The sequence below is a fragment of the Myotis yumanensis genome, unplaced genomic scaffold, assembly GCF_028538775.1.
Source record: "Myotis yumanensis isolate MYYU_CA2020_CCGP unplaced genomic scaffold, mMyoYum1.0.hap1 SCAF_6, whole genome shotgun sequence".
Lineage (NCBI taxonomy): Eukaryota > Metazoa > Chordata > Mammalia > Chiroptera > Vespertilionidae > Myotis > Myotis yumanensis.
In genome coordinates, this window is record NW_027223757.1 from 66,331,473 (window position 1) to 66,355,748 (window position 24,276).

The 24,276-nt window shown below is 34.6% G+C and overlaps 1 protein-coding gene across 5 annotated transcripts in view; it reads right to left on the reverse strand.

Annotated features, from left to right (window-relative positions):
• Positions 1-24,276, reverse strand: part of ADGRB3 (adhesion G protein-coupled receptor B3) — a 699,707-nt gene that overhangs the window by 42,823 nt on the left and 632,608 nt on the right. For 4 of the 5 annotated variants that reach the window (XM_070418313.1, XM_070418316.1, XM_070418314.1 and 1 more), the window contains 6 exons: positions 16,844-16,994; positions 13,956-14,025; positions 12,316-12,382; positions 9,885-9,970; positions 3,723-3,821; positions 3,235-3,406 (listed from right to left, as the gene is read on the reverse strand). In XM_070418313.1, the coding sequence (XP_070274414.1) occupies positions 3,235-3,406; positions 3,723-3,821; positions 9,885-9,970; positions 12,316-12,382; positions 13,956-14,025; positions 16,844-16,994 (645 nt within the window). The remainder of the gene's footprint in view (positions 1-3,234; positions 3,407-3,722; positions 3,822-9,884; positions 9,971-12,315; positions 12,383-13,955; positions 14,026-16,843; positions 16,995-24,276) is intronic. The other variant, XM_070418315.1, reaches the window with a different exon arrangement.

Below are 24,276 nucleotides of genomic sequence, written 5' to 3' on the forward strand. Positions count from 1 at the left end.
AAGCCCCATCCACATCACATTTGAAATAGTATTTCATTTCTTTTCTCCTTCTTAAACTGCAAGGCTATATTCCTCCCCTGTGTACACCCACCTCCTTCACAGGAAGATTGCAAAAGTAAATATGGGTAAAACCTTTTGAATTCTTATTGGAACAACCATTAAAGACTAACAACAACCAAATTATGTTAGTGTGTGTCAAAGCTACATAGAAATGTGCATATATGTTACTCACTCTCCAAGTTGAGAAAATATTTTTTATATTGCTTATATACTTTTAAGAAAGAAAAGGCCATACAAATTATCTTGAATTACTATGAAGAAAAAAATTTTAAAGTAAAAAAAGTAGTAGAGACAGTATTGTATGCCCAGGGTCTTCTATAGGATTATGAGGTACATTAATAGATAGGAGTCATTACTCAATATGTTATAGGAAGGTATGTATTTGGTCCACTTGCTTTGGTGTATTTTGTGAACTGCTTTGTTCACAGGCAACATTGAGGAGGTGGGAAGATGCTTTGAACCTCCTAGGCTGAAGTTAGTGTTAGGGCAGTGTAATCACGGGTGATATGAGATAGACCCACTGCTAGTGTCAGGCCAAATACCTTCAGAAGGTCATAAGATTTCTGAGAACCCAATGAGGTCTTGTCATGATGACGTTCTTGGAACTGACAGAATCTAAAGAGTGAGATCCATTTGGTTTTTCAGTAACTACTTCCTCTGAGGAATTCTGAAAGAGACTTGCCCTATCACTGACATCTACCCTGTGTATTGACAGGAATGTTACAGGACACTTTTAGGGTCAATGTGAGATTATTGGATATGCAATTATTTATTTCATGTTGGAATGAAAGCAAGTTATGACACTCTGCTATTAATTTAGCAGCTATAAAATTATTCAATTTGAACTAATTATTGTAAATGCGACAACGGGGCCAATAACCATATTTTTATTCCCTATTAATATGGAAAACGTATTTACAGACACCTACTTTAGCAGAAGCATTTTTATATGACTTAATTTAATTATCCTTAAATCATGTTTTCACAGTTATTAGTCCAATTAGCAAGTATAAAAAAGTTGATGAAAATGAATTTTTGTGCCAAATACTTTTCTTCATGTAAGCAGCAAAAATTTGTTAATAAGCCATCAAAATATCTGTCACTTTAAAACCTAATATTTTGATAATAGCCTAAGGCTATCTAGAAAGCTTATTTCTGAAGAAAAAGAGAGACTGACTTAGAGATGGGACACATTTTTCCTCTTTAACACCTAAAGTATTAATATCTTCTGAAAATTGCATGTAGAAATATCATGTATCTTACTTAAAACCCATATTGTTCATCCTTAATCATCAAACATGCATATCATGTGTCTACTCAGAACAAGTTTGTTACATAAACATATTAGAGATAATGTTAATACAAAGGAACCGTATGTCAGTTATAATTGGAGAACAACAGAGCCCTAAATTATTCAATTTCCTTTTATTTTTTAAAAACTTTAAAAAAATATGTTTTCAATGATTTTTTTTAGAGAGAGAGGAAGGGAGAGGGAAAGAAAGATAGAAACATGGTGACCTCTTGTTGCATGGGTCAATGCTCAACCACTTACCACACTGGCCAGGCTCAATTTCCTTTTAAATTTTACTTAACTTTGGTCCATAAAGAATTTGATACTTGGAAGATGTTTAATGCTGATATTCTAGGTAGAAATTTGTGGTGAGGGAATAGGAAAGCTTGGCAACTTTGAACTAAATCAACTTTTTTAAATGATAAAATACCTTCCTTTTGCCATGTGAAGTCACCATTTTTCTGTTTTCATTGTTTTTCATCATATAATGTTCTTAGAATACACATTTGGGTTTATTGCTGACATCTATATCATACTAAAAGTAGTTCAGATATTGTTCTCTCCATCTGATAAATGAGGTAAAAGCCTCTGATTATCTTCACACATCACTGTAAAAACTGCATGGTATACACTCATATACACATGTGCCTTTGGGCGATGTGCACATCATAATAAAATTTTCAAACAAGATAGATAATGCAAAATGACAGCATAGGCTATTTTCTCAAAATTATTAGCATGGCACTGTGTCATTGTGTGTGTTAGCTGCCACAATCCCCAGAGTAGATGCTACACTGACTCATAAACCTTGTAAATACTGTGTCAATGCTTGCAAGCGCTTGGGATATTTTTTGCACTGGTTGGAAAATAATATTTTATCCCTCAACAACTCAAGCCTGAAATCTACCACTGTTCTGGATGGTTTTGGTGCAAGTTAGTGTCTCAACTTTGAAGGACCACTTCTTTCCCTCACAATAACCTCAACCACATCCTGGAGAAATGCTATAATTATTGATCTACAATTCTTGGGAACAATAACTGCTTACTAGGCTCTACTGTGCACTTTTTTAAAAATATTTTCTGAGTATAAGCATCCACATCAAAATCATTCAACTTTAGTAACCTTATCCTCAACTTAGTACAGAAACCGAAGAACTGTTCATTAATATTTAACATTTCCATCTAAAAATAAATTAGTTAAGTATGAGGACTGGCGATATGCTGTATATAGATGCACAAGTTAGGGAATGGGTTGAAGAAATATTAATGCATTATGTTTACAAACTATACCTTTTAGGACACCTTACTCTCATATCCACCAGTTTTTCTAATAGACTTATCTATACCTATGACTCCATCACAGCTTCTCTGGCATCTACCCTCGCTGGTTCTTGGCAGCTCTGGCTGTGTTTCCCTTGCATAGTCACATCTGTTTCAACCCATCATTCTCAGAGTCCAAGGAGCCCTCTTGAACTTTGCATCAAAACTTCACTTTTGGCTTTGACTCCCAAATGATTGTCTTTAGAGAAGACGAGCTTTAATCTGAAGATCAAGATACTAAAATAAAAGATGTTGCCTAGCCAGCATGGCTCAGTGGTTGAGCGTCGACCTATGAACTGCGAGGTCATGGTTCCATTCCTGGTCAGGGCACATGCCTGGGTTGTGGGTTCAGTCCCCAGTGTGGGGCATGTAGGAGGCAGCTGATTAATGATTCTCTCTCATCACTGATGTTTCCATCTCTCTCTCTCCCTCTCCCTTCCTCTCTGAAATCAATAAAAATATACCTTAAAATAAGTAAATAAATAAAATAAAAGATGTTTGTCAACAAGGAAAATACTCTTTTAAGCATCATTTATCTCTCTCACAAGAATTACATTTCTCACCTCTCTCCGAAGAATACAGTGGACCATGACGATCACAAAGCCTTGCAATGAATCAAATACGGCAAAAAGTATTTGGAACAATATGGAGCGTTTGTCCGTCATGGCCAGAACTGCAGACATCCACGTCAGAGCCAGCAGGGGCAACACCACACAGGAGCTCCAGAGAGACGCCCTGTTGAGACAGAGAAAGCCACATCACACAGCTGCAGGTCACGTCACAGGCAATAACCAAACCCCCATTCTGCAAAGCATTCTTTTATGTGGCACCAAGACCATTAAGTTGGAAACCACAAAGCAGATAAACATTTGATAGTTTTATTTATTTTTTATAGACAATCCCACAATAGTTATAAAGGCAGTAGCCAATTATAAATATTTAAGTATGCTCTTAGCACTAATATTAGCAAAGATTTTTTTTCCATCATAGCATTTTCTCACATGCACTGTAAAAGATTTGTAACAAGAAGATGTAAATGATTGGGACTAACATGGCGTTACTGGCGGTGGTGGCTGACAAAGCTGTTGTTGAAACTACTCCACACTTGGCACATTTGAGCGTCAAACCGCTATGAGGCTCACTCATCTGACTGCAAACAAACAGAACACCCACAAAAAGAACAAAATATTGAATTGTCACCAAAAAATTGTTGCTGCTGTAAGTTAGCTTTTAAATACGATTTCATGCAGAAAAGTATATTTATCAAGAATGAATGTTCTCGGTTGTTTTAAAGGTGCATTTACACTATACATTATTTTTGTAACATTTACCTTTTAATATTTTGGGCCTTTGTTGCATGCGAAGCACATTTCCATCATTTACACCATAAATGGCTCTTGTGTCTATAGACCAAAGTTGCCCAATACATTGAGTTAAACATAAGTATATGTTCGTATAGACATACAGTGAAACCCTTTATTCAGACCCCTGGTAAGCAAGTAAGGACTTCCAGCTTCAAATATTTTCAGTGTCATTTGCAAAAGGCACATAATATCAATGAAAAGCTTTTGATATATAAATATGTATCTCAGAAGACCATAATAGGAAGATATTTATTTTAGGTCTTTAGTCATGTGTGGAAAGCATAGCCTTTGTCTCACAATATTTATATTTTGAAATGTCTTATAGCATCAATTTATTGTCTACACTTTAGGATATAGGGGCTGAATATAGGGGCTGATGAAATTTGATGATATATTAGTTGATCATAAATAGGGTGATAGCTTTCTGCTCTAATAACACACATTGAACATAATCATTAGATTAAAAATATTCTTTTATTAAGTTCAAAATACCCTTTCTGAGCATTTTGTCATAGGCACCATCTAATAGCATTTGTGTGGTCTCTTCTAGTCTAGAAAATTTTGCAGGTAAATTTGGATTCAGATAATTCAAGTTCAATCTACTATGTCACAGAAGAAAGTCACACTACATAGAAAAACTTTATACGTATTTTGCTTTAGAAAAGAGTCCTTGAAAAATGACTGGTTTATTAGAACATATTCCTCTCAGGAAAAAAGATATTTCTTGAATCAAAATTTAAAATACCTTGAAATAATTTTCTGTGGTATATTTCTCTTATCCATTCCCATGTGGTGTTTATGTCTAAAATATAAGTTTGCCCAGTAGGTTTTTCTTCTTAATACTATTATAGTGGACTTTCATTACTATGTGTATAATAAAGGCAGAATAGAGAAAAATCCTAAGAGGCTCATAATTCAGAATGTCTGGTATCTTTTAAAGAAGTGCATTCATTTGTGAATAGTGCTTACATGGGATAATAAATCTGAAAGCTATTAAGTAAGTAGATTGATCTTTAGACCCCATGAGAAAAATCAAAGCTTTCAGAGTTAGATGTGGGGGTGGGGAATATACTACTAAATCATTCCCTTTACTGAATCAACCCAGAACATCTGTACTAGCCACATCTATATAAAGTTTTCAAAATAATAGGTAACCAATAGTCTTTCCACTGTGGTTCATGAATGTCTCAATGGGTATGCCAATATGTTTGAAATTATTCCCAAATGAGTACCTACATCAGTATTCTCCATAGTGGCTGAATACTATATGTATGTATCCAACTCCAAAACTCTAATGGGACCCAGGCATCATTCTTTTTTTAAATTAAAAATATTTTTTTTTTCTTAATCCTCACTCACCCCAGGATATGTTTATTGATTTGAAGGAGAAGGAGAAGGAGGGAGGGAGGGAAGGAAGGAGAGAAACATCGATCAGTGAACCTGCAACCTAGGTATTTACCCTAACCGGGAATCAAACCTGCAACCTTTTTGGTGTACAAAATGATGCTCCAACTAACTGAGTCACCTGGCCAGGGCAGCATCAGCATTTTTAAAAGTTGCACAGATTATTCTGATGAACAAATAAGAATAAAAACCTCACACTTCAGAAGGAAAGCAGGGGAGGTTGGGTGGGGGATAGCTGGGGGTAAGAGATCAACCAAAGAACTTGTATGCATATAAGTATAACCAATGGACACAGACAATGCAGGGGTGAAGATATGGGCTAGGGGGTGGGGGCAGGCTGGAAGAAGGCAATGGGGGGGGGGGACATATGTAATACTTTAAACAATAAAGAATTAAAAATAAAATAAAAATAAAAAAGCAAAATATAAAAAAGGATAAAAACCACTGCCCTATTTATTTGAGGGTCTTCAATCTTGTTACATCCCACTAGATTAATATTAAAAGGAATGCCTTAGTCATTTATTGTTTTCTTTATCACAGAAGATAGGCTATTTGGTGTTTGTGCTTCAAACATGATCATGGCTATCGTTCTCAACTTTAAGGATGCCATGCCTCTACACTCTGAACTAAGATTGAAAATTTAAGATTACTAAAAATAATTTCAGTAAACAATATAAGTATTTTAGCCCTGATAAAAAGGGAATTTAAATAAGTATGGTCTTTTCTAAAAATGTCTTTTAAGACAGGTATTTGAAATACTTATTTCTCTTTATTTGAGACTGGCTAAAAGGGCTACACATACTCTCCTTAGTCAGAGCTAACCGTTGAAACTATGCTTGACATTAACTGGTCGGACACCTTTAGAACACTATTATTAGATATGAATGGAGATGAAGACAGATAGATTTCCCAGAGAGACCTAATGTTTTTTCCTAGTTAGATCTAGGAAATAGCTGCTATGGAGATTAATGTGTTATGAACACATAGTCTAGATGCTAAATTGAGTTGCTGCAATGAAAAATAAAATCTCATTTCTTTGTTATAAGGGAAATTATGCATTTATCAAACAAAAGTGCAAACAATTAAAAGAACAACTGAATTTCCCGTAAGTTCAGGTAAAACCAGTATCTACTCAAGCACCAGAGTCTGAACACAATCATTGCACTGCTCTCTCGGGTTGTTCTGTCTAGTCCAGGGGCATCTTGAAGTCTACAAGTTCTAGTTCCTTATGCAAATTTTTTTACCGTAGAAAAAATTTTTATCTGATTGGTTTATTAAGACTATAAAAAATTCCCTGGAAGAAAATATGCTTCTGCTCTTTGGAAAAGTCTTATGAGATTTGTATGAGGCCCTGGTACAGCAGTCCCCTTAATTTCAGGTAGGTAAGTAAAGCAGTTTAAAGTACATAGTAGATAAGGAAGTCACACTGCAGCAAAAAAAAAAAGAAAAGAAAAGAAAAAGAAAAAATGAAGTATTCTGTTTGAGGGGTTCTGAAAAGATACCTGTCATTTTATATTTTATCTTGCTTTCATTATTTCTATTTATTATTTTATACAAGATGTGTTGATATTTGAAATAAATACCCCTGGTAAATATATTTTATGTATTAGAAACATTTAATATAATTTGGATATTATAAAACTTGTAAGCTATTGTATTATTTATTACATAGTCATTCACTCATGTTTTATTTATTTTTACTTTTTTTAAATATATTTTTATTAATTTCAGAGAGGAAGGGAGAGGGAGAGATAGAAACATCAATGATGAGAATCATCAATAGGCTGCCTCCTACACACCCCCTACTGGGGATTGAGCCCACAATTCAGGCATGTGCCCTTGACCAGAATCAAACCCAGGACCCTTCAGTCTGCAGGCTGATGCTCTATTCACTGAGCAAAACCAGCTAGGACTGTTTTAAATACTCACTGAACATAAACTATATTCTTGGTAGTTTCTAATAACTGATCATAAAGAGAAAGGGACAAAGAAATAGAAAAAAATGGTAGGAGAAATTGATTCAAAATAAATGCTTAATATATATGTATTTTCAAACAACCCAAAATGGTCAATATTTACAATTAGGGAGATCAATTGTTAAGTTAATCAATTAGCTTCCTGCTCAATGTTTCTTCAGTTAATTCTGATTATTTGTTCTTAATTGAAGTCTTTATTATTGCCCTCAGAGCTTTCTCTGTGAAGTAAAATTAGCTTCAAATACTCCTATGTTCTAAACAGTTCTTTAAATCACACTTTGGAATAGAGAACAACTGTCAATCTATGTATACTTAAGCTAAAACAGCATTTCATATTACAGATGAAAACAATTTTAAACCTGAAGTCATTAATTTGTTAATTGTTTTTTCTGCTGTGGACAGTAAATAGTATTCTGCTTTTAATACCGTTTCTATTTCTCCAGTAGTGGCCTTTGCACCAGAAAAACACTGCTTGACTCAGTTTTATCAGGGAAACAGATGTAACTTCTTATCATATGTTTTGAGATGGAAATTTTAAGGTTAATATATAGATCGAAATGGCTAATTTCTAAGTTTGTAATGTGACAATGTTGTCATTTCTCCTAAACCTATGCTATCCCTTACAAAGAGCTATGTGAATCAAACCAGATATTGCATATAAAGTAATTAAATGAGGAAAATACTGACTGAAATTTAATATACTCTTACCATTATACTCATCCTAATGATCTCATCTTTTTCTTTTGTTTGTTTGGTTTATTGTTTTATTTTTTCCATCACTATTTATCCCTGTATGTCCTCTTCCACCTTTATCTCTTTTTCTGGCCTCAATATCATGAATGGTGGAATCATAGAAGTGTGACTGATATAACTCAGATTTTTGAAAACAACCTGTCCAGCTTGGCGTCCTCATGTCATTTGTCATAGCAATACCTACAATTTGTTGAGAGAGAGCTTCCTATTTGCTAGATACTCTAATGAATGCTTTATACACATTATATTCATATGCTCTATTATGAGGCAAGAGCCACTTTATAGATGAGAAGACTGTGGCAGAAAGAGTAGTAAGTAACATGCCCAAAGACACACAACTAGTAGATTGCAGAGCTAGAGCTAGGTACTAAACATGGTTGTTGTTTTTTCTACTTCAAAGCTTTATCCTAATCACTAACTTCTCTACCCCCACAATTAAAAAAAAAATTATACAAGTTTGTACCAGTAGTGGCAGAACTGAGTTCCTATACCCAGTACTCAGTATGATTGATCTATTCTTACATCATTAATCTAGACAGAAATAACTGGAGATGCAATTGCTCCAATTCCAACCATATGTGACAGACTAACAAGAGTAATAATGTGAAAGCTCCAAGTTCAAATAGTATAGAAAGCTCAGTGTCTGTACGAGTTCAAGTCTGCCTATTTAAAGATTCCATGGAGACTCGTCTGAAGTGAACAAAACGTCTCTAAGAGGGAAGTGATTCCCCCTCAGAGAGGAATCTCTAATGGTGTTTTTATTACACCACTGCAGTTCTGATATCAAATTTTTATACTGAAAACCATTAAACCTATTCTTTTACTAGAGGGAAAATGCCTGAACTGTCTTATAAATCATTACATAGATTGTAAAAACACAAAGGACCTAAAATTCTCACCAGTTGTTCATCAAATACTATGACTATTAAATAATATCATGAATTATTAAAGAAATCAGAACAATTGTGGGGTAAATTTTGAATAAAGGTATAAACAGCAAGGAGAAAGCTATAAACTATAAAAGATACAAAAGGAAATTTAAAGTCATTCATACTTCTTTAGGCTTTTACAAATTTTTATGATGCATTTATACTATTACCTTAAAATCTTCTATCAATCTGTTTATAAAATGTCATTGTTATTAGATATGGTGATATTCCAATAACAATAAAATGCTTTTCTAAATTTTATAAATGGTTAAAATGTGCAAGTGAAAATTACAAGTCTCTTTCCAGGAAGTTATCATCAAAATGTCATATAGAATGAGAATGTTTCATAAATGGTTATTTCAAAAAATTTTCTGATATATATAATTAATCAAAGAAAATGCACTATTTCACCCTGCTAAGGTTTGCTTGTCCCAATTGCATTGTCTCATACTGACATTATGTTCAGTCTACCCTCCTGTCCCTTGTGACCAAAACCAGGTGACTTGTCCTCACGTAAGGACAAGTATTTTAAGTCTAGATAATCTACTTATCTTACACACAGGCTATGTCCACAAACCCAGATTTCCTTAACGGTCTTTTTAATTTTTAGATTTTGGCTACATTACTTAAGAATAGCACATTGGAAACTTGCATGGCAGGATCTACCAAGACAGATTTGTTCATCAAGAACAAAATTCAAGGCACAGTCAAATGCAGTTGATGATCTGAAATAAGGGTATGGGATTCACTGGTAAAGAACCTTCAAAATCCACCAATTGCAGCTTACCCGGCTCTGTGTTTGAGCTTTTTATCTAGGATCCCATCTCTGGAAACAAGTTTATTAAATACCAAAATGCCAATCACCATGTTGACCTGTCAAACAGAAACAAAGGTTGACCTTTCAATGATAATGAAGGGAATCGGGTCCCTGTTTCTCCTGAAAACCCTCCTTTAATGACTCACACTAGGAAGCCCTTCTCCAATATGCATAAGTGTATAAAGGAATCTGGAACAATATAACAGTGGTGTGTTACTCTCAAGTTTTAAAGTACAGTAGGTACATTTTATTTCCCTGTTTTGTAGTTAACACTAAGTAGATGAACATTCAATTGCCTAACTTTTCATTGGTGCCATACTAGGACAATCTGGCATTCTTCTTTCTGAGTCACCCCTGAATAAAGTCAATTGGCTAAATGAGTTTTACCCTATGCCTGAGAGTCAAAAGGTTTAGAGTCTCACAGTGTGAGGCTGCCAAAGGTGCTAAGGACTTGTCATTGCCCCCAGCAGGGAGAACAGAATGACTAATTTCCTACTTCTCCTGTGGGGTGGGCAGCATTTTGGTGCACAGTGCTTTTCAAGACAAAGGAGAAAGCATGTTCAACTCACCAGGATCCTTTAAAAGATGGATGCTAATACCACTTCCCATAATGTGCCTTATTCAACACTTCTCAGCATTTCTAAGACTCTGACTCTCACTTAAAGGGATTTAAATACAGGTGAAATGAAATCACACACGTTTCTCTCTTAAGCAAAATAGTAAAAAGCTGCTGAGACAGCTGTGGTCTATTTGTAGCAGCTCGTCATAAGGCACACCCAAGGTTCTCTAACCTACTCACTTCCTGATCAAGGAATCCAGGCCCAAACTGAAACCAAGATAATCAAGGAAAAACACTTCCTCTTTTTGCCTTCCTACCCCTTACCCTCCACCATCAACAGAATCTTGGTGCAAATAGGTGAAGACTATATTGAAACTAGTTTTCCACAAGCGGGATGACTAGTTAAGAAAAAAAACACACACAAAAATTCTACTTCCTTTAATACACTTTGTCCAAATGAAATATAAAGTTGAAATCTGTTCAACTGCTGGTATAGGAAAGATCCAAAGCACCTGTTAGGAAGGACTTAGGAAGTGTCACTCTCATAACTTCCTGACAAGATACCATTTAATCAAGGGTCTGATCTTCTCATTATCTGAACTAAGAGAAAAAGTGTATTTCATGGATTCTATTAATTTCCAATTTAATCATGGGGAGATTCATCACCACCCCAAAACCCACAATTTGGTCTTTCAAGTATACACATACCCTTTGTTTCTTCATTTTAAGGTCATGCATATATTAACCTAGTAATTTAGGAATATAATTCCAGTGATTAAATAAAAATTCAATGCATCAGACAAAAATGTATCTAACAGTTTCAGTTCCCTATGCTCTTCTTTAACACCCATGCCTAGATTTTGTTTCTCTTGTGAAATATCAATAGTTTCTGCTAATAGCTTCTGTATAGTTTAGTGGAGAGCAAACTTTAAAGGAATAAAAAGTCACATAGAGTTATTAAGAAAGATGTTGCTAGCTTCCAATTTATTGAATGAGTTGTTCAATAAACCAAAGGGATCCAACTGCATAGCATATGAATCTTTGTATTTAATTCAGACCATTTCTTTACTCTCTTAGATTTTCCAAAGACTTATTGGACAAGAAAGATTTGTAATCAATAAAATCAGAGAGAGAGAAAGGCAAATTGGTAGGAATTTTTCATGTTCCTATAATTAAACACGTATAGGAATTATTTTGTAATTCCAAAGAGAAAAATTTTAAATCCTCATGCACAATATATGGCAGGGATTCTCAAGTAGGGGTGGTTTTTACCCCCAGAAATATTGGGAAATGTCTGGTTGAAATGAATATTTCTGATTGTTCAACTGGGGGTCAGGTACTATTGGCATCTAGTAGGTAGAGGCCAGTGAGGCTGCTGAACATCCTAAAACACACAGGACAGTCCCACAACAAAGAAATAGCTGATCTGAAATGTCTGCAGACTAAGGTTGGGAAACTCTGGTACAGGAATATATGTATTTTCTCATTGATATTTGATAGCAGCAGCAGTTATGAAGATTAAGAGATCTTAATAACTATGTAGATCAAACAGAATAGTATAAAGGTGAAAAGATCATAGATGAAATTCTATACATTAAAGAAGACTTTGTTAAAACTTACTCAAACATTTCACAAATAAGAAATTACTGTGAGAGAAATCCCATACTCCCACATTTTATATTCTTCAGTCTTCAAGATAAGAATATTTTAGAGTAATAAAGGACTGAATGGCAGTTGATATTCAAATTTAAATAACAATTCATTGAACTTTAAAATTCAATGAATTTTAGTCTTTAGTCTTTCTTGGCTAAGAAAACAAAATAAGGTGATTTTGATGTTTACCAGGACAACGGCAGCTGCAGGTCCTACAAACGCGTAGAGTAGTCCACCTTCAAGAGAGAGCCAGCAGCTGGAAATAACATCAGATAGAAACTAACAAACATTAGTGATAAGTGTCAGCCATGGAGTGTGATGCAAATAACTTGAATTACACACTTAGCCTTGGAATTTTGGCAAGTTTCAAAGCTTTCTAATACACACACACACACACACAGAGCAAAGATGTGGAAGAAGCTAAAATTAGAGCAATTCATGAGTGAGAAATGATATATACCTCTCATGGAAAAAAAAACTTTTATCATAAGGCCTTTCAGGCAGTTAAAGCATTTTAGAGACATTACTCTTGCTGTGAGATTTTTATATTGACTTCCAGTACAAAGGTGACTATTAAGTTTTGTAAAATGCTGCTTTCTATCCATTATAGAATCTTTCCAATATACTTTTAAGCAAGAAGAGTGTGTCTTTAGTGTCAGACATGCCATTTACCCAATCCTCCTTGAGGCCATTGAGATACTGGGCGAAACTGATTTAAAAGCCATCATTACAGCAAACAGGTAATTTACAGTTTCCATGATTTTTTCTCTTCTAGTTTTACTTTTTCCCTAAACTACTGAGAAAATTTACTAAAGATAAGCTTTGATTATTAAATTAACCAAGAGACATAGGTTTGCATTGATAGGAACGTGGTAACCCAGTTATATAAAAACATTTCATTCTCTCACAGCATAGGTACCTGAGGAGGACATGGGGCTCATAATGGAGGCTTTGCAAGGTTTCATGAAGAAATGGGAAAGTGAAATAAGAATTCTGAACAATGCTGCAGCATTGATACCCTAACCTCTCTTCATCTGCACGTGCAAAATCCAGGAGAGTCAAAGGAGGAAAGCATGAGGGACCTACTAGTCACTGCTGATGTAAAGGGTCTGCCCACCATTTCACCCACCTTTTCAATGTTAATTTCAGTCCACAGAATTGACATGCTGCCTTCAAAATTAACAACAATTTAATAATAACTTGTTCGATATTAGTTCTCACAATAAACTTCTATATTGGTTGTGGTGGTGGTTACATGACTTTGGCATTTGTTAAAACTCACAGAACTCTAAACCTAATAGGGTAAATGTTACTCTATGTAAATTATACCCCAATTAACATTTTCAATCTAGGAATTATATATATATATATATATATTATATATATATATATATATATTCATAACACAAATGTATGTTCATGTGAGCATTCAAAGTCTACATTTAGTTACTGTTCTTTATCATACAGCATATGGATAAAATTCTGCTTTCCCACTTTGAACCTGACAATTTAATGTTAATTTTTAAAAATGAAATACCTGGAGAAAAAAGTCCTTCATCTGATAGAACACTTCAGTTTGCCGTTTCTGAGATTGCCATTAAATTTCTACTATGTTTTTGTGTAAATTAATCTTCAAGCTGATAACATTACTCATTGTACTGTATTTGGTTTTAATCAAAAGCTCCTTGAAATTTGGAATCATATCATCCATAATCCTACTTCTTTCCCCACCCCCAATGCAATGCCTTTCAAAGACCAGATTCATACCAAAGGCGTCACTGATGATTTATTTAACTATAAACATGATTGATCACTGTGGATAGACTTACTAGTGATCAGTGCCATATCCTTTCGTCCTGGTGAAGCCTACTGATGTGGCCACTACTAATGCTGGTAAACCTGTAAGAAAAACATTGTCACACTTCACACTACGCCACAACCACTGTGCATACTGGCTCGAGAAAAGTTAGGACAAACTGGAATACTTAAATCGGAGGAATAGCTATAGATGAATCACTTCATAAGGTATGTTTCCATTACAAAATTTCTTTCAACTACAAAACTATGAGAGTGACAGCTGGGTTTTTAACTCAGTGCACTTTCTCTGATGTTGCTAGGTTACCACCACATTTGACATGAGTTTAAAAGAAACTAATAACAGAGATTTAGTATATCTTTTAAGTTATTTTTTCCCCTAGGGGTTCACACTGTTATAAAGAAAAATTATAGTTATAAAATGAGAAAGGCAAAAAAAAAAAAAAAGGATGTCCTGGTGTGTTGGAATATCACAGTAGTAGAACATTCAGTTGGCCACATTTTGATCCACAACCAAAGTGAATCTTATCACTTAATTCCTTATGTTTTACTTATAATAACAAGAATGTAGGAACCAGATTAAGGGCCCTAACTAATTATTTTTGTGCTTTCTGATTATTCCCCTTTAATAATCATGAATGAAGATCAGAAAATATATGCCAGTTTCACAGACCTCCGGATAGGTATCACTCCATGCATTCTCAGTTCCTCTTGGAATTCACTTGCCTGCATACCTGCACCAATTTTGACCTAACATCTTTTAGTTATGTCTATATGAATCTACCTTACTCAAGTTCAATGGAACCTCCCTATGTTTTGGTAAAGAGAGCTTAGTCTAATCTATGTTGTTTATATTCTTTTTTTTTAAGTTTTGGCCATGCCTTCTTTTCTGAAAGACCATGATTGTAAAATCTATCATCTAACCACCTTCTTGCATTCTCTTCATCTATCTTTTTTCTCTCCCTATCATTTCCCCCCTTCCTGCTATTGTCTTCTGAGTCTTTTCAAGTGGCATCATATTCCTTCATGAGATTTAATGACAAGAACTATGAAGAGCACCTCAAGGGACACACCATATTTTTAAACAAATACTGGTCTCTCTCTCTCTCTCTCTCTCTCTCTCTCTCTATATATATATATATATATATATATATATATATTAAAAGGGTAATGGGTAATATGCTAATTAGACCAGACATCTTCCAGACATCTTTCCTGACCAAGCCGGGCCCAAGGGAAGCCAATCCAGGTCCCAGGTGCCTGCAGGTGGCCTGAGGGAAGCCAACCCGGGTCCTGGGTGCCTGCCAGCAGCTGGAGGAGGGAAGCAGCCCGGGTCCCAGGTTCTGGAGGGAAGCCTATGCTGGCAGCTGGGGAAAGGAAGGCTTACTCTTGCATGAATTTTCGTGCATTGGGCCTCTAGTATATAAATAATTAAATCATAATATGCCATGTCATCAGTTGACTTTTTTTAATTAACTAGAAAAATTTCATTAGGAAAAAACATTCTCTTGGGTCATAGCTAAAGAATTAATATTCTTCCTCCTATACAATTTAGATTTTTAATTTTTTTTCTAAATTTACTTTGACTTAATAAAACTCGTATGCCACCATTCTGCCCATTCACAGGCTTCCGGATAATTTAGCACCATCAGTTTAGCACTTTTGCTACCCAGAGTCATTTAATACTAGCTCTAAACTTGGAGACCAGCTAAAACCTACCCTTAAGATCTTTGGTAATGCTATTAAATAAGGTAGTTGCCAATCCTAACAATCGCCACTTCAAGGAAAGTCTTCTTAACTGCAACCTATATGTCTTGGATCTATGGTACTAGTTGATGAAAAAATTCAATACCAGTCCAACTTTGAAAGGCCTTTGACATGAAATCCAGACAAAAATTTTATGAAAGTGTAAGTAGAATACATTTTCTAATTTCTTAAAGGCATTCTCATTTATTCTATTAGGACAAAGAGCCTGAATACATTTATCAGACAAGACAGACCCTTGCTGAAACCTGATGGATAATCCTTAAGTGTTCTTGATCCTATTTTTCCCAGCATGATTTATTCTGGTATTGTAATAAATCCACTTATTTGTAGTTTTCCAGGCTCCCTCAAGCATCCTATTCTCCAGTCTCTGGTATATTCAGTATTTGTTGAATATTTGATCCCAAGTTCTCAGTGTTTTTAGTGTAAGTCTTTTGAAACTCAAAGCAAACATCTTGGGATTTTTCTAAAACTAGTTTCTTAAACTAAACAAATTAATAAATTTTAATTAAACATTAGAATTGACCCTATGAAATGCATAGACTTTCAAGATGTCTAATTCATAAGACAATTTAAGAAAAAAAATTTCCTATTAAAGATGGCAAAGAATTAATTAATTCTCAGTTTGTCAACAATTTTGCTTTTCCTTTGAGGCCCCAACTGACTATACATGAGGTTTCATTCAATCTCTAAGTGGGTTTTTCCCTGTGAGGTGAATAGCTGTAGTCTTTAATAGTTCTGAGTGCTCTTGGAATGAATTCCTCAGAGTTTTCTTGTGGGACGTACTTGACTAGTGTACATGACCTTGAGCCCTGAACATTTTAAAAGATTTTGCACTTTCAGAACATATCAGCATAGAACACTACTTTTCCCAGCCTGTAGGTACCTCAGGCCTCATTTTACACTACTCACTGATGATTACCAGCTATTTATGTAGTCATCCAATATGTATTCCTTGTTACAGTTCCAAATGCCTAAAGAATGTTAAAAAATGGCCAACTTCATATATTTCCACTTCCATATATCAAATTACATACAAATTAAAGTAGTCTTAGAATAATTATACTCTATTGCTTTATTATATAAGTATTCAAAGTCATCGTAACAAGATCACGAAAGGGTTTATTATCATGCTTACCCCATCCAAGGCACAAAAAGCGTTTCCTTATAAGCCGTGTTCTAATTTTTCCAGTTACAGCCATATATGACTGCCAAGCCTCCGTCAAAACCCAACAGAATGAAGCCAAGAAGAAAAAGTGCAAAAATGCAGTGGTGGTTGTACAGATGCTCTGTGGAGACAAAAAAGACCCATGGTGATTACGGAGGGAATCATGTGTCCTTCAGAGGACTGTTAATCATTCCAATGCATTACTTTTATTTCAAATATCTACCTCCCCTCTGTGACAGAGTCATTATTTACAGAAAGTAGAAACCCTGTGGTCTTTATGTATATAGTATGTATGATTAAAAAAAAAATTCTGTTTGTGTGTTCAATTTTTTTATGAGAAGAAGCCTAAATGTAAATTTAAACTCGGGGGAAATTAAAATTACTGCTTTACTTGAATGTTTTCTTGAAATATAATTATGGGAATGGTCCTTTCTTTGGTTTAATTTAAGTTACAGACATCTTGCATAATTCTTTGGGCTACATTTTTTATCCTTCTTTTTTGGCTGATAATTCTTTGTTGTTTTATCTGCGTCGAAGTTAAGATTACATAGCAACAGCCTTTGAAAAGGAAAAATTACTTTGCTTTTATACAAGTGTGATATTCAAGGTATAAGAACAAAAGCATAAAATGGTTTGGCTAATGGCCTAGTGCAAAATAACATGTATTTTAAAGCACTTAACACATTCTCTATGTTATTACATTTACATTACAATGTGTGTCCTAATCAAATCATTTTGAAAAGCTAATCTAGTCGCTGGCAGTACACAGTCATGATTTCACAGATATTTTATGCAACTTAATCCCTCTGAATGTGCCAACCATTAGTTAATTGTGACTTGTCTGCAAAGATGAGCAACTTCATTTTGGTAAAGGTGGCTACTTATTTCACTATTGGTATAATTTCTTTGTGTAAATCTTGTTATAAAGCAAGTCTTTATAAACCAGAACTAGTAACCAAACTAATTTTCCCTTTGTCAGTTTCAGTCTTACTGTTTCTAAAAACTGAAGAGAGTAAAACCCAGTAGAACTAGAAAAAAAATAATAAAAACTCATAGTAAAGAAATAAAAATACAACCTTCATCCTCCCACTTTCACTCCACACTGCTAAAGCAGAATTATCTTTTTAAAATTTAGGTCCAAATTATTCACATTATTTGCTTATTCTGGTGAAATTCACCAGATGTTAATTTAGCTTTCCAATTCTTTTAATCCTATATAAAGAAATGTATCATATTTATTTCGCCAGATTGTTTTAATAATGAAGGATAATGTGTAGAAGCTAAGTAGCACTGTGGTAGGCATTTAGCAAGTACTCAACTGACTATGACTATAATTATCATCATTTTTAATAGTACTAACAAAGGAGTTACCATTTTTTCAGTTTGCAATTTCTTATTTCATACAGTACTTAAACCTACTTGGTACTTATGTTTATTCTTACAAAGATGATAACTCAGTATGATGAAGTATTGATTCCTAGCACCCTCTTCCTCACACCTTTACTCCTGTTTCAGGCATAATGTAGCAGCTTTAACCAACTGAGATTCCCGCTATATGTGAGACATTGAGGGTTAAGTTTAAATATCTCTGGGATGACTACTTTGCTCATTCCTGATCTACAGTAGCTGATCTCAATTTGAATTTCAAAGACCTCTTCCATTCAATATCTGAAGACTAGTTATACTTTCTAATTCACGTGCCATTTCCTTCCACCAGTTTATCTAAATTGTGTGGGCTAACAAACCTATTTCTTCTCTATTTTTAAACTATCAATATAGGGTTATAAAAAACAGTGTAAAATGTTGAAATGTTAAGTAATAATTGCTGGAAGCCCTGTAATTTTATAATAACAAAATGCTCCAAGTCTCAATACAGAGTCTTCTAATTTGCTTTCTATATATGATGTTTCCTGATACTTTAATTCTAATACAAATTGAAAAACATGTAATTGGGGGATACTGACATTTATTTCAATAAATTCATATCTTTCTGGACAACAACATGGCTACATGTGTGGGGAAATATATAGTAACTAGATAAGAAAAACCCATTTTGATGGGTAATAGCATTTTACTATGGTCAGATGAATATTCATAAATGTCTTGAAATTGCTCCAACTATGTAGGTAGATTATTTCAACCTAAGGCATGTGTGGATTATAAAGGTCTAAAATCACAAAACTAGTCTTACATGAAGAGTGTACCAAAATCTAAGATTCTGAGAAAGAAAGAAAACAAGCTATATTTTGCTTCATCATCATGTGAAGAATCAGTATAAAATCAGATACTCCACATAAAGAAATGCACTCTGATTTGTCTACTGACATGTTATATTTGCTAAACTATTGTCACCTGTCCTGTTCTTGTTACCACTGGCCCTACTGTCATGGACTCGAGTTAACAGCTTCTCAGTCTCCGTGTGTCTGTTCTTCAATCCCACCACAGCCAGGTCTTCACAGCTCACCATACCAAATACAAGATTCATGAACACCTCAAGCTCATCATCCTATTCTTCTGCTCCACCTGCTTTGTCAAATCCCAATCTGGTCCTGCTTTATAGCTAATGAGTGTGATTAACAAATATTGCACAACTTCAAAAGGTTTTTAAATTGGAAAACTGATCACTGTTTATACCTCTCACCCATGCGTATACCCTTCACTCCAAATCCTTAGAGACCACAGGAAAAGTTGCATAAGATAACTGGAAAGAAAAGTACACTCTGTGGTAGACTAGACACTGTCAGAAATGCCTAAAAAACAGAAAGCAGATGAGCTCCCATTGGAGGATACCACAACACAAAGCTAGATATTGGGAGCACAGATTAAGACATGGAAAGTGGGAGATTTGAGATACATAGACGACACAGAGGTCCTAAAATTTGTTTAAAAGTACTTCCAGAAGTATGAAATATAGGAAACTGGGGGGAAAGGCAGCATTTAAGGAAATACTATGGGAAATTTTCTTAGGACTTTAAAGATCCTCTTGGCTAGAGGTTAAATTAAAGATGAAACACACACATACACAAACACCCCCTCTAGATATATTGTGACAAAATTTGTGAACATCAAGAATAAAGAGAAAAATCTTAAAAAGCTGTCTGAGTCAAAAGAAATAAGACATCGGACTCCATGTGAGCAACCCAGGATACAAGACAATAGAATAGTATCTTCAACATTCTAAAGAAAATATAACTTTGAAGATAGAATTCTATACCCAGCCAAACTATTATTTGAGAGGCAGAAATAAAGACATTTTTAGAATCAAAAGGAACTTTGAAGTTTACTATCTCAAGATTCTGTCTGAAAGAACTGCTGGACAATATAAACCAATATTAATCAGAAGAAACCCAGGAGGAAGGAATGAGATAAAAAAAAAGTAAAAGAAGTAATGGATAGCAACGAAAGGAATAAAATACAATAAGTACAAATAAATGTTCACTATTTTAAAAATATGCAAATATTAATATTTACATTTTAAAATATAACCAGTTGGACATAAATACTAAAATAATATTAATGATGGTTAAAAGGTGGAATAGATGAAAGTTACCAGGGAGCAGGGGAAAATGAAAGTATGCTGAGCCTCTTTTTTTTTGTTCTCAGGAATATTAGAGATACTGGTTAAGTCTAGATGTTAGAAAGAAATGTTTGCGCATTTATGTTAACAATCTTTGCCCACCTTTGCCTACCTTAACATTAGCCTTACATAGAAAATGAAAATAGGCTAACTAAAGAAATCAGAAGAAATTTAATAAAGATAAAAGCGGAAATTAACAAAATAGAAAATTTTAAAAAACTTTAAAATTGACCTATAAAATCCAAGCTGATTTCAAAGGCTAATAAATGCCAGGTAGGTACTGGTAATACCAAGGGGAGCCCTTTTTGAATTGTATGATTGTCTTACCACTATGCTGGTCACCTAAAATTAATACAAAATAATAATAAATGTAAACGGTAATTGAAAAAAGAGATTTATTTTTATTTTATGTTCTCTTTCTCCCAAGTACCCTACTAGATTTCATTTCTTAGCCCTGTGCAGGTAGGGAAGCATGTCACCAAGTTCTGGCCAATGGTATATGGGTATCATTGATGTGCACCACTTCCAGGTTATTCCCATAAAATGACCTATGAAGTCCTCCATGCTTTTACTCTTTCCTCATTAGTATCCAAACACAAAGCTTCAGTTAAGAGCTCTGAGGCCTCAGAAGACATTAAAGCCCCAAGATGAAAGAAATTTGTGACACTGAATGCACATATTAACTCTGGTTGCCACACATTAGACTGTGACATGAGCAAGAAATACATTCATCCTATATAATAAAAGGGTAATATGAAAATTGACCCTAACAGCAGAACTACTGGGAATGACTGGTCACTAAGACACACACTGACCACTAGGGGGCAGATGCTCAATACAGGAGCTGTCCCCTGGTGGTCAGTGCGCTCCCACAGGGGGAGCTCTGCTCAGCCAGAAGCCAGGCTGATGGCTGCCAGCACAGCAGTGGTGGCGGAAGCCTCTTTCGCCTCCTCAGCAGCACTAAGGATGTCTGACTGCAGCTTAGGTCTGCTCCCTGCTGGTAAGTGGACATCCCCCGAGGGCTGCCGGGCTGCCAGAGGGATGTCTGACTGCCAGCTTGGGCCCAATCCCCCAGGGACATCTTCCGAGGGGTCCCAGACTGCAAGAGGGCATAGGCTGGGCTGAGGGACCCCCCTGAGTGCACAAATTTTTGTGCACTGGGCCTCTAGTACCATATAAAGCCAAAAAAATAAATGTCACTTTGGAGTAAAAAAGGTAGGTAATAATAATAATTGTTATTATTTTGTAAATCAATCAAAATTATAACTAATGTTTGTCAGATTGGCAAAAAAATATATTTTTTAATGTGCCACGGAATTTTAGTAATTAGTTTATGTGTGCCATGAGCTAAACAAAGGTTGAAAATCACTATATTAATTGAATTTTATAGCTATCCCTGGTGCCAGAGACACTATATCAGTTTTCATTGAAATGTAATTTTAAAAAAATTGTTTGAGGACAAATCAGAAAAAAAAGAAACAGGACTAGGGTGAAAAAAAATTTATCCATAATGAAAAAAGCCATTTTTTTATTTGTAGTAAGAACTATGCCTCCATCTTGAGCCAAAGGGCCTCAAAAAGTTCCAGGCCTCAAAAAAATGAAGGCAGCATGAGCTAAAGAAAATCTGGTTTTAGCAACAACAGCTGCTTATAAAGACATGATAGCAAAATTACATGATATGATCATCAAACAGGTGGTCTCTTTTGTTTGGTAGTGGTGGAGGGTGTATTCTCAGTAGTGAGTATTAGTTTATTAATTCCTTTACTCTAAAATGTATGTCATTAATTTTGTATTATGTTTACCTAATTTTGCTATTTGCTGATGAATAGTTTATCTTTTGTTCATAAACTTGCAGAATCTGGAAAATAAAAGATCAATAAACACCTAAAACTTTGGCAAGTGTGATTTTTTTTAAAGGTGGTAGACAAGACAAAATAAATAATATTAAGTTATTAAAGGGCCCTGGCTGGGTGGCTCAGTTGGTTGGGGTGTCATCCTGTACACTAAAAGGTTGTGGATTCCATTCCCAGTCAGACCACATACCTAGGTTATGGATTAGGTCCTCAGTTGCAGTGTATGGGAGGCAATTGTTTGATGTCTCTCTCTCTCTCTCTCTCTCTCTCTCTCTCTCTCTCTCTTTTTCCCCCTCCCTCCATCCCTCTCTCAAAAATATTAATGAAAACACATTCTTGTGTGAGAATTAAAAAATAAATAAGTTAGGCTATTAAAGGTATCATAACAGAAGAGCATGTTATATACACACATAAAATTGAAAACCTACATATAACGACATTTTTCCAGAAAAACATAAATAATCAAAATTGCTTAAATGGCCCTAACCAGTTTGGCTCAGTGGATAGAGTATCAGCCTGTGGACTCAAGGTCCCAGGTTCAATTCTGGTCAAGGGCATGTACCTTGGTTGCGGGCACATCCCCAGTAGGGAGTATGCAGGAGGCAGCTGATCAATGTTTCTCTCTCATTGATGTTTCTAACTCTCTATCCCTCTCCCTTCCTCTCTGTAAAAAAAATCAATAAAATATATTTTAAAAAATGGGTTAAGTGGATATAAAAAGTCATCTTAGAAAATTGAAAGGTAATAAGAAGAAAAATCCGTCAAAATGATAAAAATTTTAGAAAAATTTATAAGCAAATTCTAACAAATTTAAGGGATATATAATTCCCATTTTATAAAATATTTCCAGGCCACAGGAAAAGGTTAGAGGCATCTGACTTATTTTACAATGCTAGCATAACACTGACACCAAAATAAGCAAAAAACCTATATACCACTTCACTTATCTACATAAAAGTTAAAGTATTAAAAAAGATCAAAGGATAATAAATTGCTATCAAATAAGTGTGTCCAATAATGTAGGATGATTCAACATTAAAAATTACCTCAATATATAACTTATTGTATTAACAGATGCAGTGGTTCTCAACCTTCCTAATGCCATAACCCTTTAATACAGTTCCTCATGTTGTGGTGACCTCCAACCATAAAATTATTTTCGTTGCTACTTCATAACTGTAATGTTGCTACTGTTATGAATCATAATGTAAATATCTGATATGTGGGATGTATTTAGGCGACCCCTGTGAAAGGGTCATTTGACCCCCAAAGGGGTCGAGACCCACAGGTTGAGAACCGCTGGATTATAGAAATAAATAAATGTGAAAACATTTGATAAAATTAAAAAACCCAATTATTTTTTAAAAATCTTCTTTGCAAATTATGAATAGAGAACACTTTTACTTAATAAAGTTTATCATTTCAAAACCTATGTTGAAAATCATATTTAATAGTGAAATATTCAAAGCATTTTCATCAAACGTGAATTAGAGAAGTATGTCCATCACTACTTCTATCATATAAGAGATCCTCACCAAACAATTCAAGAAAAAGCAACTGGAAAAGCAGAGATAATACTGTCATCATTGTAGATATAGCCTTATTAGAAAATCCAAGAGGATAAATTTGTAAACTATTAGAAATAACAAAAAGAATCAATAAGGTGGCTGGATATAAGATTAACATGCAAAAATTCTATTTCCTGCACATAGATCAATATACAAAACTAATTTTTCTGCACACCAAAATACCTACTTGAAAATGTAAAACAAAGTTTCTAATTAATCATAACAGATTTATCTCTCTTCTCCCTCCAAAACCATGTTAAAATGAACAAGTTATTCAGCCACAGGAAAAAGAAAATAGGTGGCAGACAACAGTGAACTCATAGTGTGGATAAATTCAGAAGATGTTGAAGGAAGAGGGTATAACTGACTTACAGTGGCAGAGAAAGTATAGCCCAAATGCTTGTA